This window comes from Scylla paramamosain, chromosome 18 (genome assembly GCF_035594125.1).
Source record: "Scylla paramamosain isolate STU-SP2022 chromosome 18, ASM3559412v1, whole genome shotgun sequence".
In the NCBI taxonomy this organism is placed as follows: domain Eukaryota; kingdom Metazoa; phylum Arthropoda; class Malacostraca; order Decapoda; family Portunidae; genus Scylla; species Scylla paramamosain.
In genome coordinates this window covers 4,247,130-4,274,135 of record NC_087168.1, presented here as the reverse complement: position 1 = coordinate 4,274,135, position 27,006 = coordinate 4,247,130, and the positions used below count along the sequence as shown (strand labels likewise).

At 40.7% G+C, this 27,006-nt stretch overlaps 1 protein-coding gene and 1 long non-coding RNA gene across 3 annotated transcripts; one reads left to right on the top strand and one right to left on the bottom strand.

Moving 5' to 3' along the window:
* Positions 1-1,139: 1,139 nt before the first annotated feature.
* Positions 1,140-22,263, bottom strand: LOC135109042 (macrophage migration inhibitory factor homolog). Of its 2 annotated transcripts, XM_064020029.1 has the most exons (5): positions 22,122-22,262; positions 17,133-17,319; positions 5,614-5,729; positions 3,623-3,795; positions 1,140-1,490 (listed from the first exon to the last, which is right to left on the bottom strand). In XM_064020029.1, exons 3-5 carry the CDS (start codon positions 5,719-5,721, stop codon positions 1,409-1,411), a joined length of 363 nt encoding a protein of 120 aa, XP_063876099.1. In that variant the 5' UTR covers positions 5,722-5,729; positions 17,133-17,319; positions 22,122-22,262; the 3' UTR covers positions 1,140-1,408. The 2 variants fall into 2 exon arrangements, with proteins under 2 accessions (XP_063876099.1, XP_063876101.1); XM_064020031.1 differs by lacking the exon at positions 17,133-17,319 and having other exon boundaries at positions 22,122-22,263.
* Positions 22,264-22,629: 366 nt separating this feature from the next.
* LOC135109043 (uncharacterized) lies at positions 22,630-26,717 on the top strand. The gene is made up of 2 exons (XR_010272556.1): positions 22,630-22,911; positions 26,401-26,717. It is a non-coding gene; the product is annotated as an uncharacterized LOC135109043 (long non-coding RNA).
* The last annotated feature ends 289 nt before the right edge of the window (positions 26,718-27,006 follow it).

Genomic DNA, 27,006 nt, shown 5'->3' with positions numbered 1-27,006 from the left:
ATTTAAAGGCTGTCAAAGAAACACTAGAGTTCAGATAATGAGAATGGAGTTAAACTTGCCTAGTACTGAACACTGAATAAGGAGACTTGCAATGGGTGCTGCTTTTCGATCTATAAGGAGAATTGCAAGTGATGATTTGTCTTGTGCACTGTTACCTTTGAATGAAAAAGAGAATCCTAGAAATGTATCAAAATATATAAGAATTCTGTATGATGTCATGACCGAGCACATCACTATTATAGTCAATGTGCCTCCTTGCCAGCTCACGCAAGACTTAGCCATGGCAGGAAAACTGTGTTACTGTAGATTTCTTAAGGTTGGAGCGGCAGGAAGATGGCTACCGTCCCAGGGAACTTAGAAATATATTTTTTGGAAATAAATAATAGAGATTCCCAGATGAGAGAGAGAGAGAGAGAGAGAGAGAGAGAGAGAGAGAGAGAGAGAGAGAGAGAGAGACCTCCTCATAGACTGAGAACAGTGATCGTCTGCCACAGCAGCAATGGAACGGTCAGAAAGGAAACTTGAAATGAAGTTACAGAAAGAACGATAGAAACTGTTAGAGGCTAGTTTGGAAATTAAAGCTTTCTGCGCCAGAATCTATCAAAAGCTTTTGATATGTCTAAGAAAAGAGTTTCATTAAAATTTCTAAAAGAGTATTACCAAGACTCAGTAAGGAAAACCAGATCACCTTGGTCGGCCTTGACGGAGCCCCATACTGGCGATCAGATAGACGGTTGTGAGGGTAAGCACTTTAGCCGTAGGCCCAATCCTTCAGGCTTGTTCCTACGTTTCCAGCGGGCGCCACTAGGAGGCAGACTTCCCCAGTAACTAAGTCTCAAGGAGGTTTTTCACGTCACTCGGGGAGTCACGGCATGACACCATCCCGGGACCTCCAGGAGTCATAGTTACTCCCTGAATCTCGCGATTCAGGTTTGAGAGCAACTTTGGGAACAACTGCCTGAGTCTGGTGGAAGTCATGTCTTGATGAACAATTTGCCTCGAGTCACCTGTTTTTGCAAACGTCATTCAAATAATTTCTAAACACTTGCCAACAGAATCAAGACTCACTGAAGCGAACCTGCTCCATCTTCACTTGTGATTCACTTGTGAAGTAATACTGAAGGGTAGTAAAACAAATATTCTCAGTCTTGAATGGGATAAAGGAAAATAAACTAATTGTGTTCAGTTACAATCGTAATAAACAGCAGCTGGTCAGTCTGTCTGTAGGAGTAGGAAAAAATCTGCAGCCGACAATCGAAATATATGGACCTCAGTCTCAGTGTGCATGTGCAGCAGTGACCGCCAACCCGGAGAGTCCCGCACACACTCAGGGCAGTGCCGGCGGCCCTGAATTTCACGGCATGCTGTTGTTTGACTGCAACATCTTAATTCCACTTGTGGTAAAAGTTTAACGGCCATACAGTTCATGGAATGTTGTTCCTTTGTATCCAACAGTTGATGAGTCCAGGTCCTGGAACGCCATGAACATTCTGCAAGGAACACACATACAAAGAAAGAAATTAGTAATAGCACTTTTTGGAAATCTCACCATATCTAAATTTCACTGGTAGTATCGTCATGGCCAATAGTAGAGCCACATTCTGTATTAATTTCCAGTATTTAGTGTTTCCCTCAATTTCCAAGCCTCTGCTCTGCTAGCAGTCTCAACCACTACACGCATGTGCAATGAGTGAGACTTCACTGCATCATGGACCTTCTCTCACGTCTTCCCGGCAGAAGAAAGAGTGGAAGCCCTAATGGGAAGTTTGTGAATGCAATGAAAGAAGACAAGCCTGCAATGAATGTGACTCAGAACTATATCCTGAAACACTTCTGCCCGCACCCCGACTGCTTTCAGAAACCTCTGGCTAAAGTTACAAGGGTTAAAGGTGTTTTTTTTTTTTCTACTGACAAATTAACACGGTAACTCCATTATTAGCAGGAGAAAGACTCTTAAGAACCCGGCCAATCATCTCTGTGGCCTTTCAGATATGGTCGTGGTGCGAGAGTAAAGGGTTTCAGTACACGGGCCCAAATAAGGCCCAGAAAACCGAGTGCGTTGGAGGTGGTGATCCGCTGTGGCGAACTCTGACGGAAGCAGCCTCTGGGGCCGTATTAACAAAGATTCTCAGAGTTGGTCTCAGCCTTCTGCTTGGACTTGTGCTTATCTCTTAAGCGGTCTTAAAGTTGTGCTGAGATGAACTCTTAAATCCCAGTATGAAATGATGAAATAACAAAACAGTAAAATCTTATATTTCTCAATTTTGAGTTAATAGTGCAATCTTTATACATTTTTTTTATTAGATAACAAAAAAAATTAATTTGTCATCGATTTTGTTATGATATGAACGCATAAATTTGTGTTTATTAATAAGTAAATTAGATCACGGGCAAGGCGTGTTTATTTTGTCTGTGTTTACGTCCTTGAGCCAGCGTTGTCGCGCCACTCCCAGTCAGCAGCGCCTCTTTTCCTGTCCTTATTCTTTACTATGGAGTACATGATGATCGCTAAGGCCGAAAAGGCCAGTAAAGGAAACACAGCTGGACCGATGGCGAGACTTTCCTACCTCCTCCAGTCAGTATATGAGGAAAGAGGTCGCCTGAAGGGCTTCACAACTTGAGGAGCACAACTTGAGGAGTTAAGCAAAACTCTAAGCATAAGAGCTGGAATGAGTCAAACCTCTATAGTTAAGAATCCTTGTTAATACTGCCCCTGCTGCCTGCCAGTCTCCTTACAGAACCTAAAGCCTGACAGATTCCCAGCAGCAGAACACTCAAGACTGAAGCAAGACAGCGGAAATGAGATTGAAAGTACACATGAAACATATCAATACTGTAAAGAATGACACGATGATTCTGTGACAAAGACGACGGATCCTCAAATACATGTAAGCAATCATTAGTAATGACTCTGTACCTACCATTTTGTTTTTCTTTCTTTTAATAATCTTGATAATTTTTTTTTTTACATAAACAGCGCGTGGCTTGCCAGAGAAAAAATAAATTAAAAGACAAATCAATAAAAGCGGAGCATGTATTACAAAAACACTCACACTTAAAAAAATAATAATAATAATTACCAAACACTATATTAACAAATAAATAAGTTAAATAAACGCGAAATGAAATAAAAGCGATATATTTAACCCAGTTTACCACTGCTCCCTATTATTCCCTATTGAAAATAAAACAAAATAAAATAAGAGATTCTTCCCCTTATTAACGCAAGTCTTGTAGAGAGAGAGAGAGAGAGAGAGAGAGAGAGAGAGAGAGAGAGAGAGAGAGAGAGAGAGAGAGAGAGAGAGAGAGAGAGTGTGTTACTTGGGCGATTCTTGCATGGTGGCTGGCACTCTGGAAACGACAGAATAGGAGAAAGAGAGGAGAAAGATGAGCAGAAGGAGGAGGAGAAAGAAGAAGAAGAAGAAGAAGAAGAAGAAGAAGAAGAAGAAGAAGAACAGAAACAATACTGCCACCATCAACATCACCACCACGTAAAAAATAATAACAATTATATAACTCATTTACAGCGTTCTGATACAGAGCAAACTACAAACTAGCAAGTAGAGAGAGAGAGAGAGAGAGAGAGAGAGAGAGAGAGAGAGAGAGAGAGAGAGAGACTCACCTATCATTGGAGATCCCGAGATGTTTGTCCATGAAGGCGAAGATCTTGGCAGCATGCTTCTTGTTTAGCTCCACGCCCAGCCTGCCGATGGAACTCAGTCTGACCACCGCGCACGGCTCACTGGTGCCGCCGAAAGTCATCAGCTGGTCAGGCAGGACGTGCATCATGCAGTACTGTGAGAGAACGTGACCACTTAGAGCCATATTCTGAAATATATCTGCCCCGCACCACTACTTTCCAAAGGCTCTGGTAGAAATGACAGATTAACAGGATTTCTACATTATTAATATGAGAAGCACTCGTGACAAGCCGATTAATCACCTTTGTGGTCTTCGAGAATAGTCGTGGTGAGAGAGCAAAGCGGCAAGGCAAAGGCAAAGGCAGGGCAAGACTATTTTTAAAAAAAACTGCGCTGCACCTCCACTACTTTCCAAAGGCTCTAGTTAACGTGACACGGGCTGTTCAGGCTGTTTTATGGTTCTAATGAGAGATTAATAAGATTTTCATGTTATTAACTGGAGAAACACTCCTGAGAATCCGACTAATTATCTCTGTGATCTTTAAAAATAATCGTGGTAAGAGACCGAAGCGTTTCAGAATACAGGCCTTTGTCTCCTTACAGAACCTAAAGCCTGACAGGTTCCCAACAGCGGAATACTTAATACTGAAGTCACTCAAGGATATAATCTGGGAATTAAGAAGAGAAAGATAGAAAGGACAGAAGATTCATGCAGTGAGAAGGGACATTAGAAAAATATAAGAGTTCTGCCTAATAAGAAGAAAGAGAGAGTGAAGGAAAAGAACAGAAGAGCCAAGCAGAGAGAAGGGACTAATCAAGGAACAACAAACGTAATAAAGGCAATAAGAGGAAAAAGAAGGAAAGGAAAGAGAACACAACAGAAGACCAGCCAGTGAGAAGGGATGTGTTAAGGAACATCAGAAAAAAATGTAAGAGTTTTGGGCAATAAGAGGAAAGAAAGAGAAGGGAACAGAAAACCCAGGCAGTGAGAAGGGACGTGTGAGGGAACATAACATAAGAATGACGGTTTTGGCAAATAAGAGGAAAGGAAAGGAAGGAAGAGAACAGATGACTCACTAAGAAGGGACGAGTCAAGGACCAACAAAATCAAATAATAATAAGGGGAGCTGCAAGAAGCCGTCAGTCCTACACGTGGCAGCTTCACCATGGAACATATCGACCTACGTATTTCCACCGATCATTGTTATCCATAAAGTTATCCAGTCTTCTGTTAAGGCTCTCTGGTGACTAGTGCATTACAGTAACAATGGCAGTGTTACGTATGGTCACTGTTAGTATGCTTGGTAATGTTGGAAAGATGCGCTCTGTCAACCACTGTACTGCCACGGCTTCCCATTAAGCTTGATGAAGAACTGCTGTGGAAGCCTGAGCTACAATGTCAAAAGTCACCACTAACAGGAAAGGCAGCAGTCGAGAGGGAGTTGGGAGTCTGTAATCTTGTATCTGATCAATAAACTGATGGATGGTCACTCAGGGAATGATAACAAGCATACGTTCATTAGCCTTCTTGATAAGTGTTTAGAGAAGCTACGCTACACAAAACTATATTAGCTACACTGTTATTTTTCTTTATTTCATATTTCTAATAAGTTTCCCATAATTAGTATTCTCCCCTTTCACCCGTCTGTCTACCCCTCAAAACAAGCAAGTAACATCACTCAACACTACAGCAACACTAGTAACTCAACACAGCAGTGGAAGCAAGTAACATCACTCAACACCACAGCAGCACTCTAGTAACGCAACACAGCAGTAAAAGCAAGTAACATCACTCAACACCACAGCAACATTCCAGTAACTCAACACAGCAGTGGAAGCAAGTAACATCACTCATCACCACAGCAACACTCCAGTAACGTAACACAGCAGTGAAAGCAAGTAACATCACTCAACACCACAGCAACACTCCAGCAACTCAACACAGCAGCAGCAGTAGCAGTCTTAGTCTTACACTCTCCGATTTGTCGAGCATCTCGCTGACCATCTTGCTGAGGCCGCTGAGCACTTCTGGGGTCACCTTCTCCTTGGGCAGGTTCGTGGACACCTCGAGAAAAGGCATCGTGGCAGCTGTGGAAAGAACACCTGTATTCGTAACACCAATTGCTCGACAAATCCAGACGCACCAGCACACGCCGCTGCTTGGCTGTCTTGTCCTTGCTCGTCACCGTGTGTGTGTCATTACTGTGTCGTGGTGTGGTCCTGTCCTGTGTGTGGTGTTCGAGGTCTCACTGAGAGTAACGAGTTTTTTTTCGGTGGTTCTAATGATTTAGTTTGTTATGTAAATACCATGCTATTTTTAATGCTATGGTATACTGCGTTATTTTCTATTGTAACTATTTTCTATTGTAACATGTCATGCTAGTGACGTCATGTGTGTGTTGAAGTGCAGGTGCGCAAGCCATTTGTCACTTGTCCTTTGCTGGGCCAGGGAGTGAGAGGCAGCAAGCATATGGAGTCGCGATCACCTGCCCCGGCTTCAGCTCCTCGCCCCGTTGACTCTTGCCTTGTGTCAACTGTAGTAAGTCGCAAGTGGATGCAGTGGTGGTGGTAGTGTGTGACTGGAAGAAGCAGTCAAGGCAAGCTAGATCATGTAAGCTTGACTGTTCAGCTTCCTAAAGGCAAAGCGAGACAAGCTGGGGGCAGCTGAGGCGTCCGGCGTTCACTGCTGCTTGGTAAGGAAGGAAACATTACTCTCGCTCGCATAAGTTTACTTGCACCATTTGAGAACTGATTTTTCTTGAGTTATCATGTCCACTGGTTGCACCATGTATTACTTAGCTGCAGATATATTAGATTTATGTATTAAGTTTTATTTTGGTCATGGAGGTATAATGCGAGGAGTCGTCATGACGCCACTAATGTGAAACCAACACCCTATTGGTCCGCCGTCGCCCCTGCACTCCCCTTAGACCCGGAACATTACCAGCAGACCATTGGAAGTATAGGGAAACGCCGGTGTTCAGCTCCTCATTTCCTATTTTCTGTTGTTGCTTCCAGGCCGCCCATCATATGTGTGAAGACAAAAGGCTGCAATGGTGGTGTTGTGCCGTGCCACCAGGAATTAAACGGCATATCGTACATACAAATCAGATAATGCAGCGCTTTTCAACTTCCGTGGACTTGAGTGAGAGGTGGGGAGCTGTCTTTGGGGCGGACATATGGGTGGACGAGATCATGTCCACATATACGCATACATGTACGTACATATACATGTGTATATAGATGAAATAAAAAAAAAAAAGAAGTTTTGTATCAGGTGAAAGATGTCATGAAGGTTGATTCTTTTTTTTTTGGTATACTATCCCTTAAACTCTCTCTCTCTCTCTCTCTCTCTCTCTCTCTCTCTCTCTCTCTCTCTCTCTCTCTCTCTCTCTCTCTCTCTCTCTCTCTCTCTCTCTCTCTCTCTCTCATATGATTATAATATAATTTTATTTGTAAGTGATATGAATAATATATACCGTAAACTGTAATTACTAATAGGATTAACACTGCTTTTCTCTCTCACACACACACACACACACACACACACACACACACACACATATATATATATATATATATATATATATATATATATATATATATATATATATATATATATATATATATATATATATATATATATATATATATATATATATATTATGTGGGGCGTAACTAGCTGTTAAATTTACATTCTTTAGAGAGACGTAGGTTAAGAGGGGACCTGATAGAAGTCTTTAAGTGGTATAAGGGTTATAACAAGGGAGATGTAAGCAAAATTCTTAGGATCAGCAACCAGGGTAGAACAAGAAATAACGGATTCAAGCTTGAAAAATTTAGGTTTAGGAAGGAGATAGGAAAAAATTGGTTCTCAAATAGAGTGGTAGATGAATGGAACGGACTCAGTAATCATGTAGTTAGTACTAGGACACTAGAGAGCTTTAAGAGAAGATTAGACAAGTTTATGGATGGGGATAGCAGATGGAAATAGGTAGGTGTGTTTTATACAGGGACTGCCACGTGTAAGCCTGGCCGCTTCTTGCAGCTTCCCTTATTTCTTATGCTCTTATGTTCTTAAGTATCGAAGAGAAGAAAGATGAAAGGAGGCAAAGTGGGGGGTGGGGGAAGAGAGAAAGACGAATAGAATGAAAACGGGAGGTGGTGGCAGGTCCATGGGTTGTCCCCACCCAGTTGAGTAGATTACCAGATTTATTTTTATTTCCCGTCCTTCCCTTTTGAGTGCTATGTTAGGAGTGCTATCATTTGGATGCATATAAAGTAACGAACAACATAATACTGCTGGATTTCCACTATCCCTTTTTAGGGAGGTAAAGGTAGGGAGTATTATTATTAGGAGGTAAAGGTAGGGATTACTGAGATAACTTTGTAGCCTACAGCTCGCAGTGACTTTGTAGCCTACAGCTTTGCAGTGACTTTGTAGCCTACAGCTCGCAGTGACTTTGTACCCTACAGCTCGCAGTGACTTTGCAGCCTACAGCTCGCAGTGACTTTGTAGCCTACAGCTCGCAGTGACTTTGTAGCCTACAGCTCGCAGTGACTTTGTAGCCTACAGCTCGCAGTGACTTTGTAGCCTACAGCTCGCAGTGAGTCTGTCAGGCGCGTGTGTGTGCATGTCACCACTCTGCCCCTCCCCTGTAGCCCCTCTTTTCTCTTTTTCATGTGACTTTCCCCGATCTGAGAAACGCGCGTCTGAAGTGGCCTTCCTTAGTCGTTGTCTGGAAATGGGGATTAAGGACATGTGAATTGAGGCAAGGCAACAAAATTTCGATAAAAAAAAAAAAAAAATGAAATGCCAGTCCCAGAAAAGCGTACAAAGCGGTAGTCAAAAATTGAAGGATAAGTGTCTTGAAACCTCCCTCGTGAAGGAATTCAAGTCATAGGAAGGTGGAAATGCAGAAGTAGGTAGGAAGTTCTAGAGTTTACCAGTCAGTGAAAAGGATGAATGATTGAGAATACTGGTTAACTCTTGCATTAGAGAGGTGGACAGAATAGGGATGAGAGAAAGAAGAAAGTCTTGTGCAGCGAGGCCGCGGGAGGAGGGGTGGCAAACAGTTACCAAGATCAGAAGAGCAGTTAGTATGAAAACAGCGGTAGAAGATAGCTAGAGATGCAACATTGCGGCGATGAAAGTGAGGCTGAAGACAGTCAGTTAGAAGAGAGGAGTTGATGAGACAAAAAACTTAATTTCACCCTGTCTAGAAGAGTGGTATGAGTGGAACCTCCTCAGACATGTGAAGCATATTCCATATATGGACGGATAAAGCCCTTGTACAGAGTTAGCAGCTGGGGGTGTGGGAAAACTGGCGGAGACGCCTCAGAACACTTAACTTCATAGAAGCTGTTATAGCTAGACATAAGATGTGAAGTTTCCAGTTTAGATTTTAAGTAGAGGACAGACAGAAGATGTTCAGTGTAGAAGAGGGGGACAGTTAAGTGTCATTGAAGAAGAGATAGTTGTCTGGAAGGTTGTATTGAGTTGACAGATGGAGGAATTGAGTTTTTGAAGCATTGAACAATACCAAGTTTGCTCTGCCCCAATGAGAAATTTTAGACAGTTCAGAAGTCAGGCGTTCTGTGGCTTCCCTGCGTGAAATGTTTACCTCCTGAAGGGTTGGACGTCTACGAAAAGACGTTGAAAAGTGCAGGATGGTATCATCAGTCTAGGAGTGGATAGGACAAGAAGTTGGGTTTAGGTCATTGATGAATAATAAAAAGAGAGTGGATGACAGGACAGAAGCCTGAGGAACACCACTGTTAATAGATTTAGAAGAACAGTGACCGTCTACCACAGCAGCAATAAAATGGTCAGAAAGGAAACTTGAGATGAAGTTACAGAGAGAAGGATAGAAGCAGTAGGAGGGTAGTTTAGAAATCAAAGCTTTGTACCAGATTATCAAAAGCTTTTGATATATCAAAGGCAACAGCAAAAAGTTTCACCAAAATCTCTAAAAGAGGATGACCAAGATTCAGTAAGGAATCCAGAAGATCACCAGTAGAGTGGCCTTGACGGAATCCATACTGGCGATCAGTGTGAAGTGTTGTGAAGTGATAGATGTTTAAGAATCTTCCTGTTGAGGGTAGATTAAAAAACTTTAGATAGGCAGAAAATTAAAGCAATAGGACGGCAGTTTGAGGGATTAGAACGGTCTCCCTTTTTAGGAACAGGCTGAATGTAGGCAAACTTCCAGCAAGAAGGAGAGGTAGATGTTGACAGACAGAGCTGAAAGAGTTTGGCTAGGCAAGGTGCAAGCACGGAGGCACAGTTTCGGAGAGCAATAGGAGGGACCCTATCAGGTCCATAAGCCTTCCGAGGGTTTAGGCCAGCGGCGAGGGCATGGAAAACATCTTTGCGAAACTTGGAAATTTTGTGCGATTAGATTCATCCTTTATTGTTTGTCTATTGCAGCAGTAAGCCCATGCTGATGTTAGGTGAAAGATAAGAGTCTTTAAAAGCCTACCTGTGATTGTACTAACTCTCTCTCTCTCTCTCTCTCTCTCTCTCTCTCTCTCTCTCTCTCTCTCTCTCTCTCTCTCTCTCTCTCTCTCTCTCTCTCTCTCTCTCTCTCTCTCTCTCTATCTATCTATCTATCTATCTATCTATCTATCTATCTATCTGTCTATCTATCTATCTATCTATCTATCTATCTATCTATCTATCTATCTAACTATCTATCTATCTATCTATCTCTATGCAGAGATGTCCCTGCTCAAGGACAAAGGTTGATATTGTATGTTTATAAGCTTTATTTTGTTGCGTTGATCATGCTGGTGTATCCACGGATTTATCCGTTTGAATAGTTGCCACCATTTGCCCTGTAGCTGGCCTATTCTGTGATTTGTTTATTTATTTATTATTAGCTCCCATGGTGTAGTGCTGAGGTCCACAATCCTGTTCCTTCCCATCATGGGCTGACAAGACCAATATGTATGTACATACATTTGTGTGGAGGGATGCCTTACTCCCGCTCTGCATTCCATTCTCAGCATGGCGCATTGTGATCTGACACCAGCCCTCAGGCACCCCGGCCCAACCACGTGAGAGTGAGGGCAAGCCTCATATTTTTTCTGCAGTTGTGCTCAGACCTGCTTCACGGCTGTGTGGGCTTCCAAAGAGCTCAAGAGCCCCTGCTGTGACCTGACTTGTCAGCCATTCAGGCACCCTCCAATAGTCATCACCGAGTCCTTCTCCAGCCAGGCTTGGGGTCTGAAGTGCGGCTCTTAGCAGCTTACCTTATCTTTGTATAGTTTTATTCTATCAATTATGGCAGCAGTTATACAACATACTTCCTTGGCACCACCTCTACACACTAACTAGAAGTATATACTAGTTACTAGCACATGTGTGAGTGTGTGGTGCTGTATTGGGATCCCCCACGTAGGTTATTTATTTATTTACTTGTTATACAGTACAATGATCGGTTTCCCCGTATCAGCTGTCAGAAGCTCAGCGGCCATGAAAAATGCATGTTTACTTTTTTGCCTTTAATCACATGAAGCATAAACTGATGTGAAGGTTAATGGATAGAAGAGTGCTATCACACGTAACCTGTCCTCTAATTATATTTAAGTACTTTAGTATCATATCAGTGGTGAAGTCCTGTTCATATCGTAATGTTGATTTCTTTGAGGATTATGACTGTAGTGGCACAGACTTAGGGCAACTAAAGTAAAAAAAAAAAAAAAAAAAAAACGCCCATTTGAAAGCCAGTCTGAGTGACATGTCAGTCAGGATTCATAATATTGGTGTATGATGTACTTTATGGGATAATATTGAAATAACATTAGCGTTTTAATCAGAAAGATAGGTCAAGTTTGGTTTAAACTAATTCAGTTCATTGGTTTCACTGCTACCAAATCCCTTCATTTTTTGGATGAAGCAGTATATTTTAGGCCCGGAAATTGCCCAGATATTAATAGGCTGAGGTTATTTCCAGAATCACCATGCCATATCACTTATTAATTTGGATATGGAACCTTATTCGGACAAAACAGTGTGATAACACCCTCTCTCTCTCTCTCTCTCTCTCTCTCTCTCTCTCTCTCTCTCTCTCTCTCTCTCTCTCTCTCTCTCTCTCTCTCTCTCTCTCTCTCTCTCTCTCTCTCTCTCTCTCTCGGAAACACTATTTCATATTTTAGCCAATTACACATTCATGCGTCAGAATATCTCTGCATTTCTGCCTTTCCTCCAGCATGAGTATCTGTAAACTAATTTTTCCTTGCAGTTCGAACTTCAGTCGCAGTACTTTCCTTGCCCACCGCCCCTATACACACATACACACTTGAAAACTCCGAAAACGTTTCATAAATTAAGCAGACTTTACTATACTATAAAGATTATAAGAAACCATAATTAAATTATGCGCTCAGCTGTCCTTAAAATGGTTACCCAAAACAAGAAGTTGGTGGGAGAAGAGTGACGGCAATTCAGCCATGAAGGAAGGTCTGGGCCACACTATAGGCACCTTTTGAAAAATGCACCATATAATCAGTACAAAGTTGATGTGAAAACACTTAGGAGATAAGTGACTCTTGACTATATTCTGAAACCCTTCTTTAAACCACCTCCAATACACTAAAACAAACTCTATGTTTGAAGTTACATAGGTAGTAAGAGTGTTTTTTTTTTTTTTTTTTTTTTTATGGTTTTAGGGACAGATTAACAGGACTCTTATATTATTAACATAAGAAACACACTCGAGAACCCGGTTACTCATCTGTGGCCTTAGGAAATGGTCACGGTGAGGGAGCAAAGTGTTACATTGTGGTATGAACAGGCCTGTCTCTGAACTCTATCGGACACCATGACTTCACACTTTATAAAACAGGCAGCGCTGGTGGAAATCTGGCATATCGTCTGGTGAAAGGTTTGGTGGCGGTGACACCGTAAACACTCGACTCAGGCTCGTATTCTCAAACATCCTACTCTCTCATCGCGATTATCAGAGGCCACAGAGAAAATTAATCGGGTTCTCACAGCTGTTTTTCTTCACTTGTAATGTAGAATGCTTTCTAACCTATCACTTGTGTCTAATATATATTATTCTATTGTACGGAGAATTTTGAGCAAGTGTAATATATTCCTCATAGAATGTGTTTTAGCTATGAAGGCCGAAAGGGAAGATAGTACAGTTCTGGAAAAAAAAAAAATCTTAACATTAACAATACAAGGACAATGATGCTGAGAATCTTACATTTCCTGATTTTTTAATGTGAGTATTTCCTTCCATTCAATACTTTGTCATGTTGCAGTCATTTGGGCACGGATTCAGCAAGGCTGGTGAAGTAGGTGGCATCAATATTCATCAACAGTCTCTTCAGCGCGTCCTGCAGCTCCTTCATGTTGCTGGGTCTTGCTTCTTGATCTTTGTTTTTCATGACATTCTAGGCATTTTTTTTATAAGTTTACTGTCCGAAGAACTACCTGGCCACCCTGAAACATTCATGTTATGGTCCCTGAGAAACTTTTGGACCATCTTGGAATTGTGGGTAGGAGCACCATCATGCATAAAACATTCACATTCTTGAATGTCTCAAAATGTCAGTATATGGTATTCCAGTACGTGGATATAATTGCTTCCTTTCATTGGCACATTCTTGGTAAGGAATGCCAGTCCTACCTTGACCTTGTTTCCACTGAAAGCACCCCACACCATTACACTTTCAGGATGCTTTACTGTCTTAATCGTAAATCTCGTGTGATGCTGTGAGGCGATACTCAGACAACGCACGACCTTTGAGCCTCCCCTGACCAGCCTGAAAGTGACTTCATCACTAAACATGACTTTATTCCAATCTTCAGATGTCCAGTCTTAATATTTCTTACAGAAATTAACCTTTTTATTTTTCTTTATTGCTTATGTGAGCATAGGCTTATTAGCGGCACAGCGACTTGGTACACCCTGGTCTTTCTACAGATGATGCCGAATCGTCCTGATTGTGACTTGATGAGGAGTTCAGGTGCTTGTTGTTGAATGTAGTGGTGGTCATTGCAGGATATGACATCACTTCACGTTTCAGAATCTTACCAGTCCTTGGTGAGGTCTTCTTATAAGCCCTTCTTCCTCTGTGATACAATCCCGGAGCTGCTACGTCATTAGCAGCTCCACTCACTATTCTAAGGCATGAAAATCAAGTTTTTTTTTTTTATGTAGGAGGTCCACTGGCCAAGGGCAACAGAAATCCAATAAATAAAAATAAAAAGGCCCACTGAGATGCCAGTCCCATAAAAGGGTCCAAAGTGGTAGTCAAAAATTAAAAGATAAGTGTCTTGAAACCTACCTTTTGAAGAAATTCAAGTCATAGAAAGGTGAAAATACAGAAGCAGGCAGGGAGTTCCGGAATTTACCAGAAAAAGGGATGAATGACTGAGAATACTGGTTAACTCTTGCATTAGAGAGGTGGACAGAATAGGAGTGAGAGAAAGAAGAAAGTCTTACGCAGCGAGGTTGTGGGAAACCTGCCCGGGAGGTTTCCAGTTAGCAAGATAAGAAGAGCAGTTAGTATGAAAATAGCAGTAGAGGATAGCAAGAGATGCAACATTCCAGCGAGGAGAAAGAAGCTGAAAACAGTCAGTTAGAGGAGAGGAGTTGATGAGAAGAAGAGCTTTTGATTCCACCCTGTCTTAAAGAGCGGTATGAGTGGAACACCCCCCCAAACATGTGAAGCATAGTCCATACATGGACGGATAAGGCCTTTGTACAGAGTTAGCAGCTGAGGGGGTGAGAAAAACTGGCGGAGACGTCTCAGAACACCTAACTTCATAAAAACTGTTTTAGCTAGAGATTATAAGAAAAGGACAGACCGAGGAAGTTCATTGTAGAAGATGGGGCCAGTTGAGTGTCACTGAAGAAGAGTGGATATTTGTCTGGAAGGTTGTGTCGAGTTGATAAATGGAGGAATTGAGTTTTTGAGGCACTGAACAATACTAAGTTTGCTCTGCCCCAATCAGAAATTTTAGAGAGATTAGAAGTCAGGCATTCTGTGGCTTCCCTGCGGCGAACTGTTTACTTCCTGAAGGGTTGGACGTCTGTGAAAAGACGTGGAAAAGTGCAGGGTGGTATCATGAGCGTAGGAGTGGATAGGGCAAGAAGTTTGGTTTAAAAGTTAATTCATGAATAATACGAAGAGAGTGGGTGACAGGACAGAACCCTGAGGAACACCACTGTTAATAGATTTAGTGACAGTTACCGTCTGCCACAGCAGCAATAGAACAGTCAGAAAGGAAACTTGAGATGAAGTTACAGAGAGAAGGATAGAAGCCGTAGGAGAGTTTTTTTTTTTGGAAAACAAAGCATTGTGCCAGATTCTATCAAAAGCTTTTGATATATCTAAGGCAACAGCAAAAGTTTCACCAAAATCTCTAAAAGAGGATGACCAAGACTCAGTAAGGAAAGCCAGAAGATCACCAGTAGAGCGGCCTTGACGGAACCCATACTGGGGATCAGATTAGAAGGTTGTGAAGTGATAGATGTTTAAGAATCTTCCTGTTGAGGATAAATTCAAAAACTTTAGATAGGCAGGAAATTAAAGCAACAGGACGGTAGTTTGAGGGATTAGAACGGTCACACTTTCTTTTAGGAACAGGCTGAATGTAGGCAAACTTCCAGCAAGAAGGAAAGGTAGATGTTGACAGACATCGTTGCACAAGACTGCACAAGACTTACTTCTTTCTCTCACCCCTATTCTGTCCACCTCTCTAACGCAAGAGTTAACCAGTATTCTCAGTCATTCATCCCTTTCTCTGGTAAACTCTGGAACTCCCTGCCTGCTTCTGTATTTCCACCTTCCTATGACTTGAATTCCTTCAAGAGGGAGGTTTCAAGACACTTATCCACCAATTTTTGACCACTGCTTTGACCATTTTATGGGACTGGCATTTTAGTGGGCATTTTTTATTTTTATTAGATTTTTGTTGCCCTTGGCCAGTGTCCTTCCTACATAAAAAAAAAAAAAAAAAAGACAGAGCTGAGTTTGATTAGGCAAGGAGCAAGCACACAGGCGCAGTTTCGGAGAACAATAGGACGGACCCCATCAGGTTCATAACCCTTCAGAGGGTTTAGGCCAGCGAGGGCATGGAAAACATTATTGCAAAGACTTTTAATAGGTAGCATGAAGTAGTCTGAGGGTGGAGGAGAGAGAGGAGCAAGCCCTGAATAGTCCAAGGTAGAGTTTTTGGCAAAGGTATGAGCGAAGAGTTCAGCTTTAAAAATAGATGTGATAGCAGTGGTGCCATCTGGTTGAAATAAAGGAGGGAAAGAAGCAATGTTGTTGGAGATGTTTTTGGCTAGATGCCAGAAGTCACGAGGGGAGTTAGATCTTGAAAGATTTTGACACTATTAATGAAGGAGTTTTTGGCTAATTGAAGAACAGACTTGGTACGGTTCCGGGGAGAAATATGAAGTGCATGAGACTCTGGTGATGGAAGGCTTAAGTACCTTTTGTGGGCCACTTCTCTATCATGTATAGCACGAGAACAGGCTGTGTTAAACCAAGGTTTGGAAGGTTTAGGTCGAGAAAAAGGATGGGGAATGTACGCCTCCATGCCAGACACTATCACCTCTGTTATGCGCTCAGCACACAAAGACGGGTCTCTGTCACGGAAGCAGTAGTCATTCCAAGGAAAGTTAGCAAAATTCCTCCTTAGTCCTCCCAAACTAGCAGAGGCAAAACGCCAGAGGCACCTCCGCTTAGGGCGATCTGGAAGGGACTGGAGCGATAGGACAAGATACAGATATGAGAATGTGATCGGATGAGCCCAACGAAGAAGAGAGGGTGACAGTATAAGCAGAAGGATTAGAGGTCAGGAAAAGGTCAAGAATGTTGGGCGTATCTCTAAGACGGTCAGGAATATGAGTAGGGTGCAGCACCAATTGCTCTAGGTCATGGAGGATAGCAGAGTTGAAGGCTAGTTCACCAGGATGGTCAGTGAAGGGAGAGGAAAGTCAAAGCTGGTGGTGAACATTGAAGTCTCCAAGAATGGAGATCTCCACAAAAGGGAAGACAAGCAGAATGTGCTCCACTTTGGAAGTTAAGAGGACAAAAAACTTCTTATAGTCAGAGGAGTTAGGTGAGAGGTATACAGCACAGATAAATTTAGTTTGAAAGTCATTCTGTAGTCGTAGCCTGATGGTGGAAAATTCAGAGGATTCAAGAGCGTGGGCACGAGAGCAGGTTAAGTCATTGCGCACATAAACGTAACATCCAGCTTTGGATTGAAAATGAGGATAGAGAAAGTAGGAGGGAACAGAAAAGGGGCTATTGTCAGTTGCCTCAGACACCTGTGTTTCAGTGAGGAAAAGAAGATGAGGTTTATTAGAGGAGAGGTGATGTTCTACTGATAGATAAGTAAATGGCAGACCTTGGGATCCCGGTGTGGGTTGCAGACAGAGGAAAAAGAGCGGAGCCAGATGATTTTAGATTCTACTTTGAGAGAATTGAGGTGCTATCTACACATTGAGGCCAACTCACCGTTCCTGGCTTCACTGTCTGGAGTGAGGTTCTTCGGAAGACAGAGTGCTAGTCCTTGCTTGCTGCTTGTCAGAGACAGCGAAGATGGTGGCTTGGGTCATCAAGCTGGTTGCTTATATCGCTCGCTGCCTGTGTGCAGGTTGCTGGTTGGGGCGTTCGCTATGGGTGAGTCGCCAGTGATCGCCAGCTGTTTTAATGTAGGGGTTGGTCAACACTCCCAGAGTTCTCAGGAAAAGCACATTCTAAAACCGCTTCTCATGATACATCTTGATACATTATACTTAGATAATGCAAAACATTGATCTGAGTGTTTATGTTTAATAGTATCTATGGGATGCGGTGATGTACATTCTATAGAACAGTCATTATAAGCTAAATACGCACAACTAGGCTCTCAGTGTTTTCACATTTATTTCTAACCTGAGAGAGAGATCTTCAGGGCGAACTAGTATAAAATCCACCATCTAATTATAAAAACCGCGATACACTAACATCATGAAAATTCCCTTAAATGTGAATTGTTCATGTTGACAAGTAGTTGGGTTTAGGAAGGGGGATAAAAACCCAGGGAGGAGTTAGGATTCTTTTAATCTCTAACGTTTCGGCTGAATAGCCATCCTCAGAGAGACTGATTTACATGAGTGAAAACACACTATTTATAACAACATACAAAATTTCCTCATTTGACATTCGTACAGAGTATTGCCATCCCGGCATGTACCTCACCTAATTTTATTTTCCTGGTCAGGTGGCATTATCCGTCTACGTGACGAGCCTTTACTGGGGATTTTCCATGTACCTGACCTGAGGGCCAATCTGGCGGAATTACCCGCCCACCTGATTAAACCTTCCCTGTGGTTAATGACTTCCCTAGTTGCTATGAGGGCTGCCTCTATAGCTTTTCTCATTCTTTTCTTCAATCCAACTTTAATTTCTTTAGCCTCTTCCCATTTTGGTAGGTGTTTACATTTTTTTCTATGTGTAATACAAGGGAGTTTGATGTGTTGTGTTTTAAAACATCTCTCCTATGCTCTGTTATTCTTGTTTTAAGTCCCCTGCCTGTTTCCTCTATGTATTGCTTTGTACAGCCTTTGCATGGTATGCTGTAATAATAACAGTGTAGTGTACAGCATACCATGCAAAGGCTGTACAAAGCAATACATAGGAGAAACAGGCAGGGGACTTAAAACAAGAATAACAGAGCATAGGAGAGATGTTTTAAAACACAACACATCAAACTCCCTTGTATTACACACAGAAAAAAATGTAAACACCTACCAAAATGGGAAGAGGCTAAAGAAATTAAAGTTGGATTGAAGAAAAGAATGAGAAAAGCTATAGAGGCAGCCCTCATAGCAACTAGGGAAGTCATTAACCACAGGGAAGGTTTAATCAGGTGGGCGGGTAATTCCGCCAGATTGGCCCTCAGGTCAGGTACAAGGAAAATCCCCAGTAAAGGCTCGTCACGTAGACGGATAATGCCACCTGACTAGGAAAATAAAATTAGGTGAGGTACATGCCGGGATGGCAATACTCTGTACGAATGTCAAATGAGGAAATTTTGTATGTTGTTATAAATAGTGTGTTTTCACTCATGTAAATCAGTCTCTCTGAGGATGGCTATTCAGCCGAAACGTTAGAGATTAAAAGAATCCTAACTCCTCCCTGGATTTTTATCCCCCTTCCTAAACCCAATCCCTTAAATGTCTCATAGCTTCCATTTGAGGCTGTTAAAACTAGTGGAGGTGGATGGCAGAGTGTTTCAGAATACTGCTCTCAGGAGGATAGAAAAGAGTTCTGTATAGCTTTCGTGATCTTCCTCGCCTTAACCTTTCCAGACATATTTACCATAAGCTCTTACGATTTTTCAGACACATTTTTTTGTACTAAAGCATGATAATAGTTCTATAGCCTAGAAAATACAAAACTAACCGCATTCTTTTTTTTACTCTGTTTGTCCTTCCAAACTGCACTCATACGTCTTAGTGTTTGCCAAAAGATGAACACAGCAATAAAGGGGCAAATTTTATAATGTCCTCGCCAGTATCTTCTCTGTCTCTCCGTCCAAACCAAACTAGGTACATCATGTCTCTCTCAGTTCCATCCCTCCTCTCCTCTCTCAATCTTCCTTTTACCTGGGTCCCTCATAACCCCATATAGCTTCTGTGATACAAAAAACGCTCTGAATTACTTTCTTTGATTAGCGTGGTTCGTAATTTTCTTTGGTTAACGATTTGATTGATTTGAATATTCCTTGCTAGGGTCATAATAATACTGGGTATGTTGTGTTAAGAATTAAAAGAAATAATGAGAATAAAATAATAGACGCCACAGATGAAATAACAATAAATTAAGTGAGAAAATGAAAGTATAAAAGCTTAAAAGAATGTTGAATCGTCTCAATAAAAAGTATTGAATAATGAATGGGAGGAAAAAACAACGTTATATGCTTTTTTTTTATTATTATTTATTGTCATTACAGTAATGTTTATCCTTTCTTCTTCTCCTTAGGATAGGTAGGATAGGTACGTAGGAATAGACGCTTTGTTAAACATCACGAAAGTTGTCTTTGTTCATTTAATCTAGAGAACTTCTGTAATGTTTTAAAAGCGTCTGTTCCTGCCTATCCCTACCTACCTATCCTTACCTACCAATGGCTACATCTCTCGGTCACCTGCCTCGAGCGTCCTCGCGAGAAACAAGACTAGAGACATGTACCTATCCATGGCATACACTCTTACCGTGGCTGTTTCCCGTGGAGACCCTTGCCTTAAAGAATTTATACAAAACATAAAATTTTATAGGGAAACAGTACAGGAGAATGTAAATGGTGTTGCAGCTTGGGATCAATCTTTATGCGAAAACTGACTAAAAACTAGAAAACTACGTAAAAAAAATGTGGGTGAATGAAAACACTAACTATTGTGAAAAGGAATGGTTGAACGAAGCATTTGAGAAAGTGAGGAGTGAACTGGTAGTGGAGAACCACAAGCAGCACTGTTTCGTTGTCGTTAGCAACAAAACGTAATCAAAACAGTGGCCGTGTTTATCATTCAAGCGTCCCACTCACACCTTTTTCGCCTGACGAGACTAATCCTTATCAACTCTGTACTTGACTGGTTTTTTACTTGTGCCCGACCTCTCATGGCACTCCAGAACATCTGTCTCAGCTTACAACCAAGCACTCAGTTGTAATCCTAAAAACTCAGTTTTGTGATGAGTAATCTACAGCAAGATGATTGCGGTCCCTGCCTACAAGATATGAGGACCTGAAGCTGTACATCTCGCCACGGAAAACAAGCAGCCCTGCCGGCCCCGCCATCCTTGCTGCGGTGCGGCCATGACTCAGCGCCAAGACTGCCCAGCCCCGCGGTGCCAGCTTATTATTTTTTCTTTGAAAAAATAATAAGCTTTTGTTTTCTTTTAGTAAGTCTCATCTTCACTTCATATAAATAATACTTATATAATTTCATGTAATGAAAATTTGTACGTCATTCATAGTAACTCAATGTAGTCTTCCTCATTACTTTATCAGTGTTGTAGATTTTCTTTGAAAACTCCTCGAAGTTTTCTGGACTTAAAAGAAAACTTTATTAATACATCATAATTCAAACGTGTTGCATAGCACGCCCATGTCCAAAAAGGCGGAATTAGAGCAATAAGCTGGGGAATTTGATCGATTTCGTATTTCTCAGGCTGCTTCCCCCAAGACATTTAAGAGTCTGTTGATGAGGACAGTGAGTCTGGCGAGAATGATGACCTCCGTGAACTAAGGAGTGGTACTCGACACCGCCGACTTTCCAAAGAAACCGTGTTTAAATTACCTTGTAACACCATGGCTACCGCAGCTAACACAGCCACTACCTTCACTGGTGCTGGTGCTGGATCGCAGCTCACGCAAAGTGCAACAAGGGCTTCTCTTAAAGTACTTTCCATCACCGCTGATGTCCCCTTTTCGGGCACAGTTTCACAGTACTCTAGGATGTAATGGCCCATCACCGAGCCGGATGATAAAAGTTCTTTTGTCAGATCAAAACTTCATTATTTAATGGACTCAATTACATTTGCAGTACAAACAGAAAAAAAAGGATTATGATGAATTTAAAAACAACTTTCTGAAAACCTTTGGCGATTATGCTAAAATTCACGGTGCCCAAGACAAATTCAGTCTGTGAGCGCCTGGCAAAGTTCGTCTTCTCGAAAGGAAGACTCGAGGCACAAGTAATTGCTAGTCAAACAGCTACAGACATTCTAAGAATCCAACAGAAAAATGGGTGACTAACAATGACACAATCAGTGAAATTGACCATCAAACATTTTTAAAGATCTTCACATACATTTTTTTTTCTTTTATATAAGAGGGACACCGGCCAAGGCCAACAAAACTGCAATAAAAAAAATAAAAAAGGCCCACTCAGATGCCGGTCCCCAAACAGTCTAAAGTGACAGTCAAAAATTACAGGATAAGTGTCTTGAAACCTCTCTGTTGAAAGTGTTCAAGTCATAGGAAGGTGGCAGTGTTGATGCTGGCTACTGTGGTGGTGGTAGTGGTAGTGGTGGTTGTGCTGTTCTCCCGCTGGGCCTGCTCTCACGGCGAAGTTCAGCATGATGCGTGGTGATCAGCTGTCTTGTTACCTTGAGTATGAATTTGCCAAGTGTTGTCTTCTTTCCGGGAACTTGACCGTAAAGAACATAAACATTCAACATATAGTCATATCAAGAAGATGAAAGAACTTTTTTTTTTTTTTTTTTTTGTACCACTTTGTCGACTTCCGTGCACAGGCCGCACTAGACAACATGGAATTAATCTGACTTGTCAACGAGTCTAATTTTTGTCATAATCGAGGACAGCTTGAGGCTTCCATTTATATTCTTTGGTTACTTTTTTTTTCTTCCTGCTTTGTGCAACGACAGGTTCATGCCACAACTGTCATAATGTGGAACTTGTCTCTCCATTAAACTATAACACACATTAGTGCTTCTACGTACCTTGTTTCGTCTTGCTGCATGTGTCTCTTGGAGGGGAGGTCGAGAATGTAGCTTCTCCTACAGTCGCACATGATAAATAATTTCAGGCCGAATGTGTGTCTTTTAGATGGAATGTATAGTCAAAATAACATTTTTTTCCACGACATTGCGCTCGAATCTCATCAGTCCACACCTTCCACTGAGAGCTAAACTGAGAGCAAAATTTCCATGATGATAAAAAAATAAAAACAAGTCGTTTCGGCGATAATACTTTTGAGAAAAGTGAAGTTGGACTTCACTTGCTGTATTGCATCAGTCATGATATCAGTGCTCCAGTAGTCCCGGATGGTTTCTTTCCTCAAAGTGCCCATCACTGACGCCACTCCAGCGAATGTGTACAATTGATTGACAGTCACGACAACCCAGATATCGGGAATGTGGAAGTGTCCACCTTCCTCCCAACGTGAAAATGTTGAAAGATCTTCAAGTAAAGATATATTCATCTTCCCATACTTCGATCATACAGTTTATTTTCCCTTAACTTTCAATAAGGTTCATTATCGAGTAACTTCGCTAATCACATCTAATCAGGAACAAGGCGGCGGTGTTTCCTGTGTTGTGCCGGCTGTCCGTCTTGCCCATATCAATTGCTGTCGGTGACCTCTGCGCCCCTTATATACTTATTTATTGATATCCACGTTTTTACCTCTTCTTGTAATCTGTTGCTAACGTGCAGCTCTCATAGTCTTGTGATGACTCACCGCATCTTGTTGTTCTCCTCGGTGATCACGTCTCATCTCACATCTATCTGGTCGGTGATAGCTTCTTGTAATCTTGCTTCTTGCTTTTGTGTTTATCATTTTTTCTTTAATTTATTCTTTCTACTTTCTTACTTCTTTCTTCATTCTTGTTTCATTCTTCCTTCTTACATATTTCATTTCCTTTTTGTTCTTGATTAGAAGTGTAGGAGTGGACAGGACAAAAACTTTGGCATAAATGGTTCATAAGAACACAAGAACATTAGAAAACAAGGGAAGCTGCAAGAAGCCATCAGGCCTACATGTGCCAATACCTGTATAATACATACTTACCTACTTCCATCTATCATCCCCGTCCATAAATTTCTTTAATCTTCTTTTAAAGCTTCCTAACGAATCATCACTAACAACTTAATTACTGAGCCCATTCCATTTATCTATCACTCTATTTGAGAATCAATTCCTTCCTCTTTTTTTTTTTTTATCTAACGTTTTGAAGCTTGAGCCCATTATTTCTTGTTCTATCCTAATTAGTGATCCTGTGAATTTTGCTTACGTTACCCTTGCTATATCTCCTATACCACTGGTTCACAACATTTTCCAAGGAGCTTTTGAGAAGTTCATGTACACTCGCGCCTAGAACGATTGACTAAAAACAAGAAAATACATTAATATTTCACGTTTTTCTCTAGCTTAAACACTGAAAAATATAAGTAAAAGTATCATGTTTTCATTTTAAAGGTGGAAAATAGCTTCTTGGTTCTAAATAATTGTCATAGGGTGCTTAATATGTGTATATGATACAACAAAATGCCACATTTCAAACCTGAGGCTAGAGTTGCGTCTGAGTATAATACACTAATATATGTAATACATAAATTTTGTAATAATCTCAATATCAGTTTAAGTTAATTTCTAACACGAGACAATTCTTTCTGAAGCATATTTTCGTAATGTGTACTACAATACACACTGGCTATGTCATGTATCCCTCCTTGCACCACATTGTTTCTAGGTATCTTTTCAAAAATTCCTGCACCCTGGGATGCACCATGCAGCCAGGTTGACTATCACTGCCCTACACCACTTAAAGAAAGAGAGTGGGTGGCAGGACAAAAATCTAAAAAAAACAATGTTTGATAAAGTGGAAGCTTGCTAACCTAACTCCGATTTTCAAAAAGGCAGTAAATCTTTACTATGTAATTACCGGCCAGTTAACTTAACCTCACTCATATGAAAAATACTTGAAGCACTAATAAGAGATAAACTCGTTAATCACCTAGAAGAAAACAACTTACTTGAAAATACTCAGCACTGTTTCCGTAACAAACGCTCTTGTTTGACAAACCTCTTAGATTTCTTCCATGATATTCTGAGCCAGTATAAAGAGAGTAAAGCAGTAGATATAATATATCTTGATTTTAAAAAGGCCTTCGACAAAGTTCCTCACTAACGTTTACGGATTAAACTACACATGGTATCCACGGCGACGTGTTGCGATGGGTAGAAAACTGGCTAAACAACCGTAAACAAAGTAGTAATAAATGGAAAAGCATCCAAGTGGACTAACGTAACCAGCGGGGTACCACAGGGATCAGTCTTAGGATCTGTTCTCTTCCTTGTTTATATAAACGATGTAGATGAGGGTGTTACCAGTATAATATCGAAGTTTGCTGATGACACGAAAATAGCAATTTCCGAAGTCTCTAAAAAAAATAATATCTATATTGTCTAGAAAAATCTAGACAAGTTGTCAGAGTGAGGGCAAACCTGGCAAAATGAGTTTTAATGCAGATAAGTGCAAAGTGCCTCACATAGGGTATCGAAACGAGAAAGCAAAGTAGTTTTTAAATAATATCCTACTTAACCCGTATAGTGTTAAGTACGTATATATACGTACCTCTTCCAGAAGAGTTTGGTACGTATAAATACGATTTTTACGTATAAAGTACGTATAAATACGTTTTTGAGCCTTATTACGGCCTTCAGTTTTGTTTGTAAGTGTAAGACTTGTCACTAACAGTAACAAAGAGTATTTTGACAAGTCAGGAGTGAATGTTTTCATTTACATACCTATTTTTTTCAGTACAAATTTACTATAGACTGAATACTCCTGTACGAATTGAGACATATTAGGGAATTATTTTCTTTTTTCAATGCCTATGTCAACATCCATATATGAAAGCAATAAAGTGAAATTGAAAGCTACGGTATTGGAGAGGGATAAAGATTTTTGTTATAAATGTTGCGGAGTTGGCTACACAGGGCGGGCTGCTCTCTTTCCCAAACAACCATTACATAACAAAGTGAGTCACTTTCTCCTAATAAATTACTTCTCAAATCTATAACCAGTAAGGCATAAGAAATAGGAAACGACACGTCACAGTAATCAGAAAGGAAAACTGAAACTCTTAAAATTCATAGCATGTTCTATTCTTTGAGAACTGCGGGTGTCGTAACCAAGGCCCTGAGACGTGAGTGTTGCCACACGCACATCCAACCATTTACTTGAGCGTGCAATTCTTGTTTATTTAGAGGTAATTATAATATAAAGAAATGTTTATTTATTACACATATGAAGGTGCGAATAAAAGTAAAAAAAAAAATATATAGAATTAAAATTCAGCATCCCTAGTCTGACATCATGAGAAAGGAAAAAAATCCAGCAATCGAAATCGTATGTTAGCTACACATCCATTCAGGCCATGGGAATAATGATATATATATATATATATATATATATATATTATGTAGGAGGGACACCGGCCCTTGGCCGGTGTCCCTCCTACATATGTGTGAATATATTACATATACATATACATATACATATGTGTGAATATATATACATATGTGTGAATAGAATATAGTCAATAATTGACAATTATCTTGATTTCCAGACACTTTCCTACTGTTAGGAAATGAGACAGTCACCAATATAAAAAAAAAAAACTCCACTTTTTCTTTTCGTTCTCTTCAACTATTTTTTCTTTTTCTCTTTTATTCTTCTTCAACGTATTTTTTTTTATTTATTCTTTTCCTCCACATTTTGTAGTTATTTTTCTTCTTCTTGTGTCCAATCATAACAACAAAGGAACCAAGACACGCCATATCATCACTTTCTTCATTATTTCTACATGTAGTTTAAAGATACAAATAGATAAAGAGGTATTCCCATAAACGTCACTACTAAACCCTTCTACAACTATCTGACACATCTTTCCTTAATTGCTAACCACTCTGAGACATCTTTTCTTGTACCAGACCAACCTCCAAATTCTGATCACACTATCGTGTTCACCAGTTTATTTGTTTATTTGTTTATTTTTTTTTTTTCCCTGCCTAATGTAACAATATATTTCATTCAATGAGCAAGTGTTGAAAACAGCGAGCATAAGTAAAACATGTCAAAAACGATAAACATGTTATAAACAAAAGATGCTATAAACACCTTTTTTTTTTTTTTACATCTTTATAGTTCAGTTCGTCGTAATACCATTTTATTTATTTTCTCAATTTTTTTATAACGCATCTTCGTTCTACAGTCACTGCTGAGTCTGACGGTGTGAACCAAAACTGGCTGTCCCTTGTGTGCAGTGAGCTATGGCATACGATATAGAAACATGTCTCACTGGAGCATGCAAAGTGTGGCCTCACGAGAGTGCTTGCGAGAGAGCGGTCCAGCCAATCAGCTGCAGCCTAACAAACCCCATAAGCACCAGGAATCTAGCTTAGGTGAACCTAGTATAATTGGCTGCGCTCTTCAACTGACCCGCTTTATTTAGTCATTCTGAATCTTTCGTAATTTTACAATGGAAAACGGTAATGCTTTTGATATCAAATAAATATGGTTAGTACTTTCTCTATTTCTTTTTCTTTTGCCTTGCGTGAATGATCAGATGAGAGAGAGAGAGAGAGAGAGAGAGAGAGAGAGAGAGAGAGAGAGAGAGAGAGAGAGAGACCAGTGGGGGTAAGTGATGGTGGTGGTGGTGAGGGAAATGAGGGGATGACGCTGTTTTTCTATATACTTTTATTTATTTATTTTATTTATTTATTTATTTTATTTATTTATTTATTTTCTTTGCAGTATCATACCAAGATTTTCAAATATATTCTTCCTCCTCCTCCTGCTCCTCCTCCTCCTCCTCCTT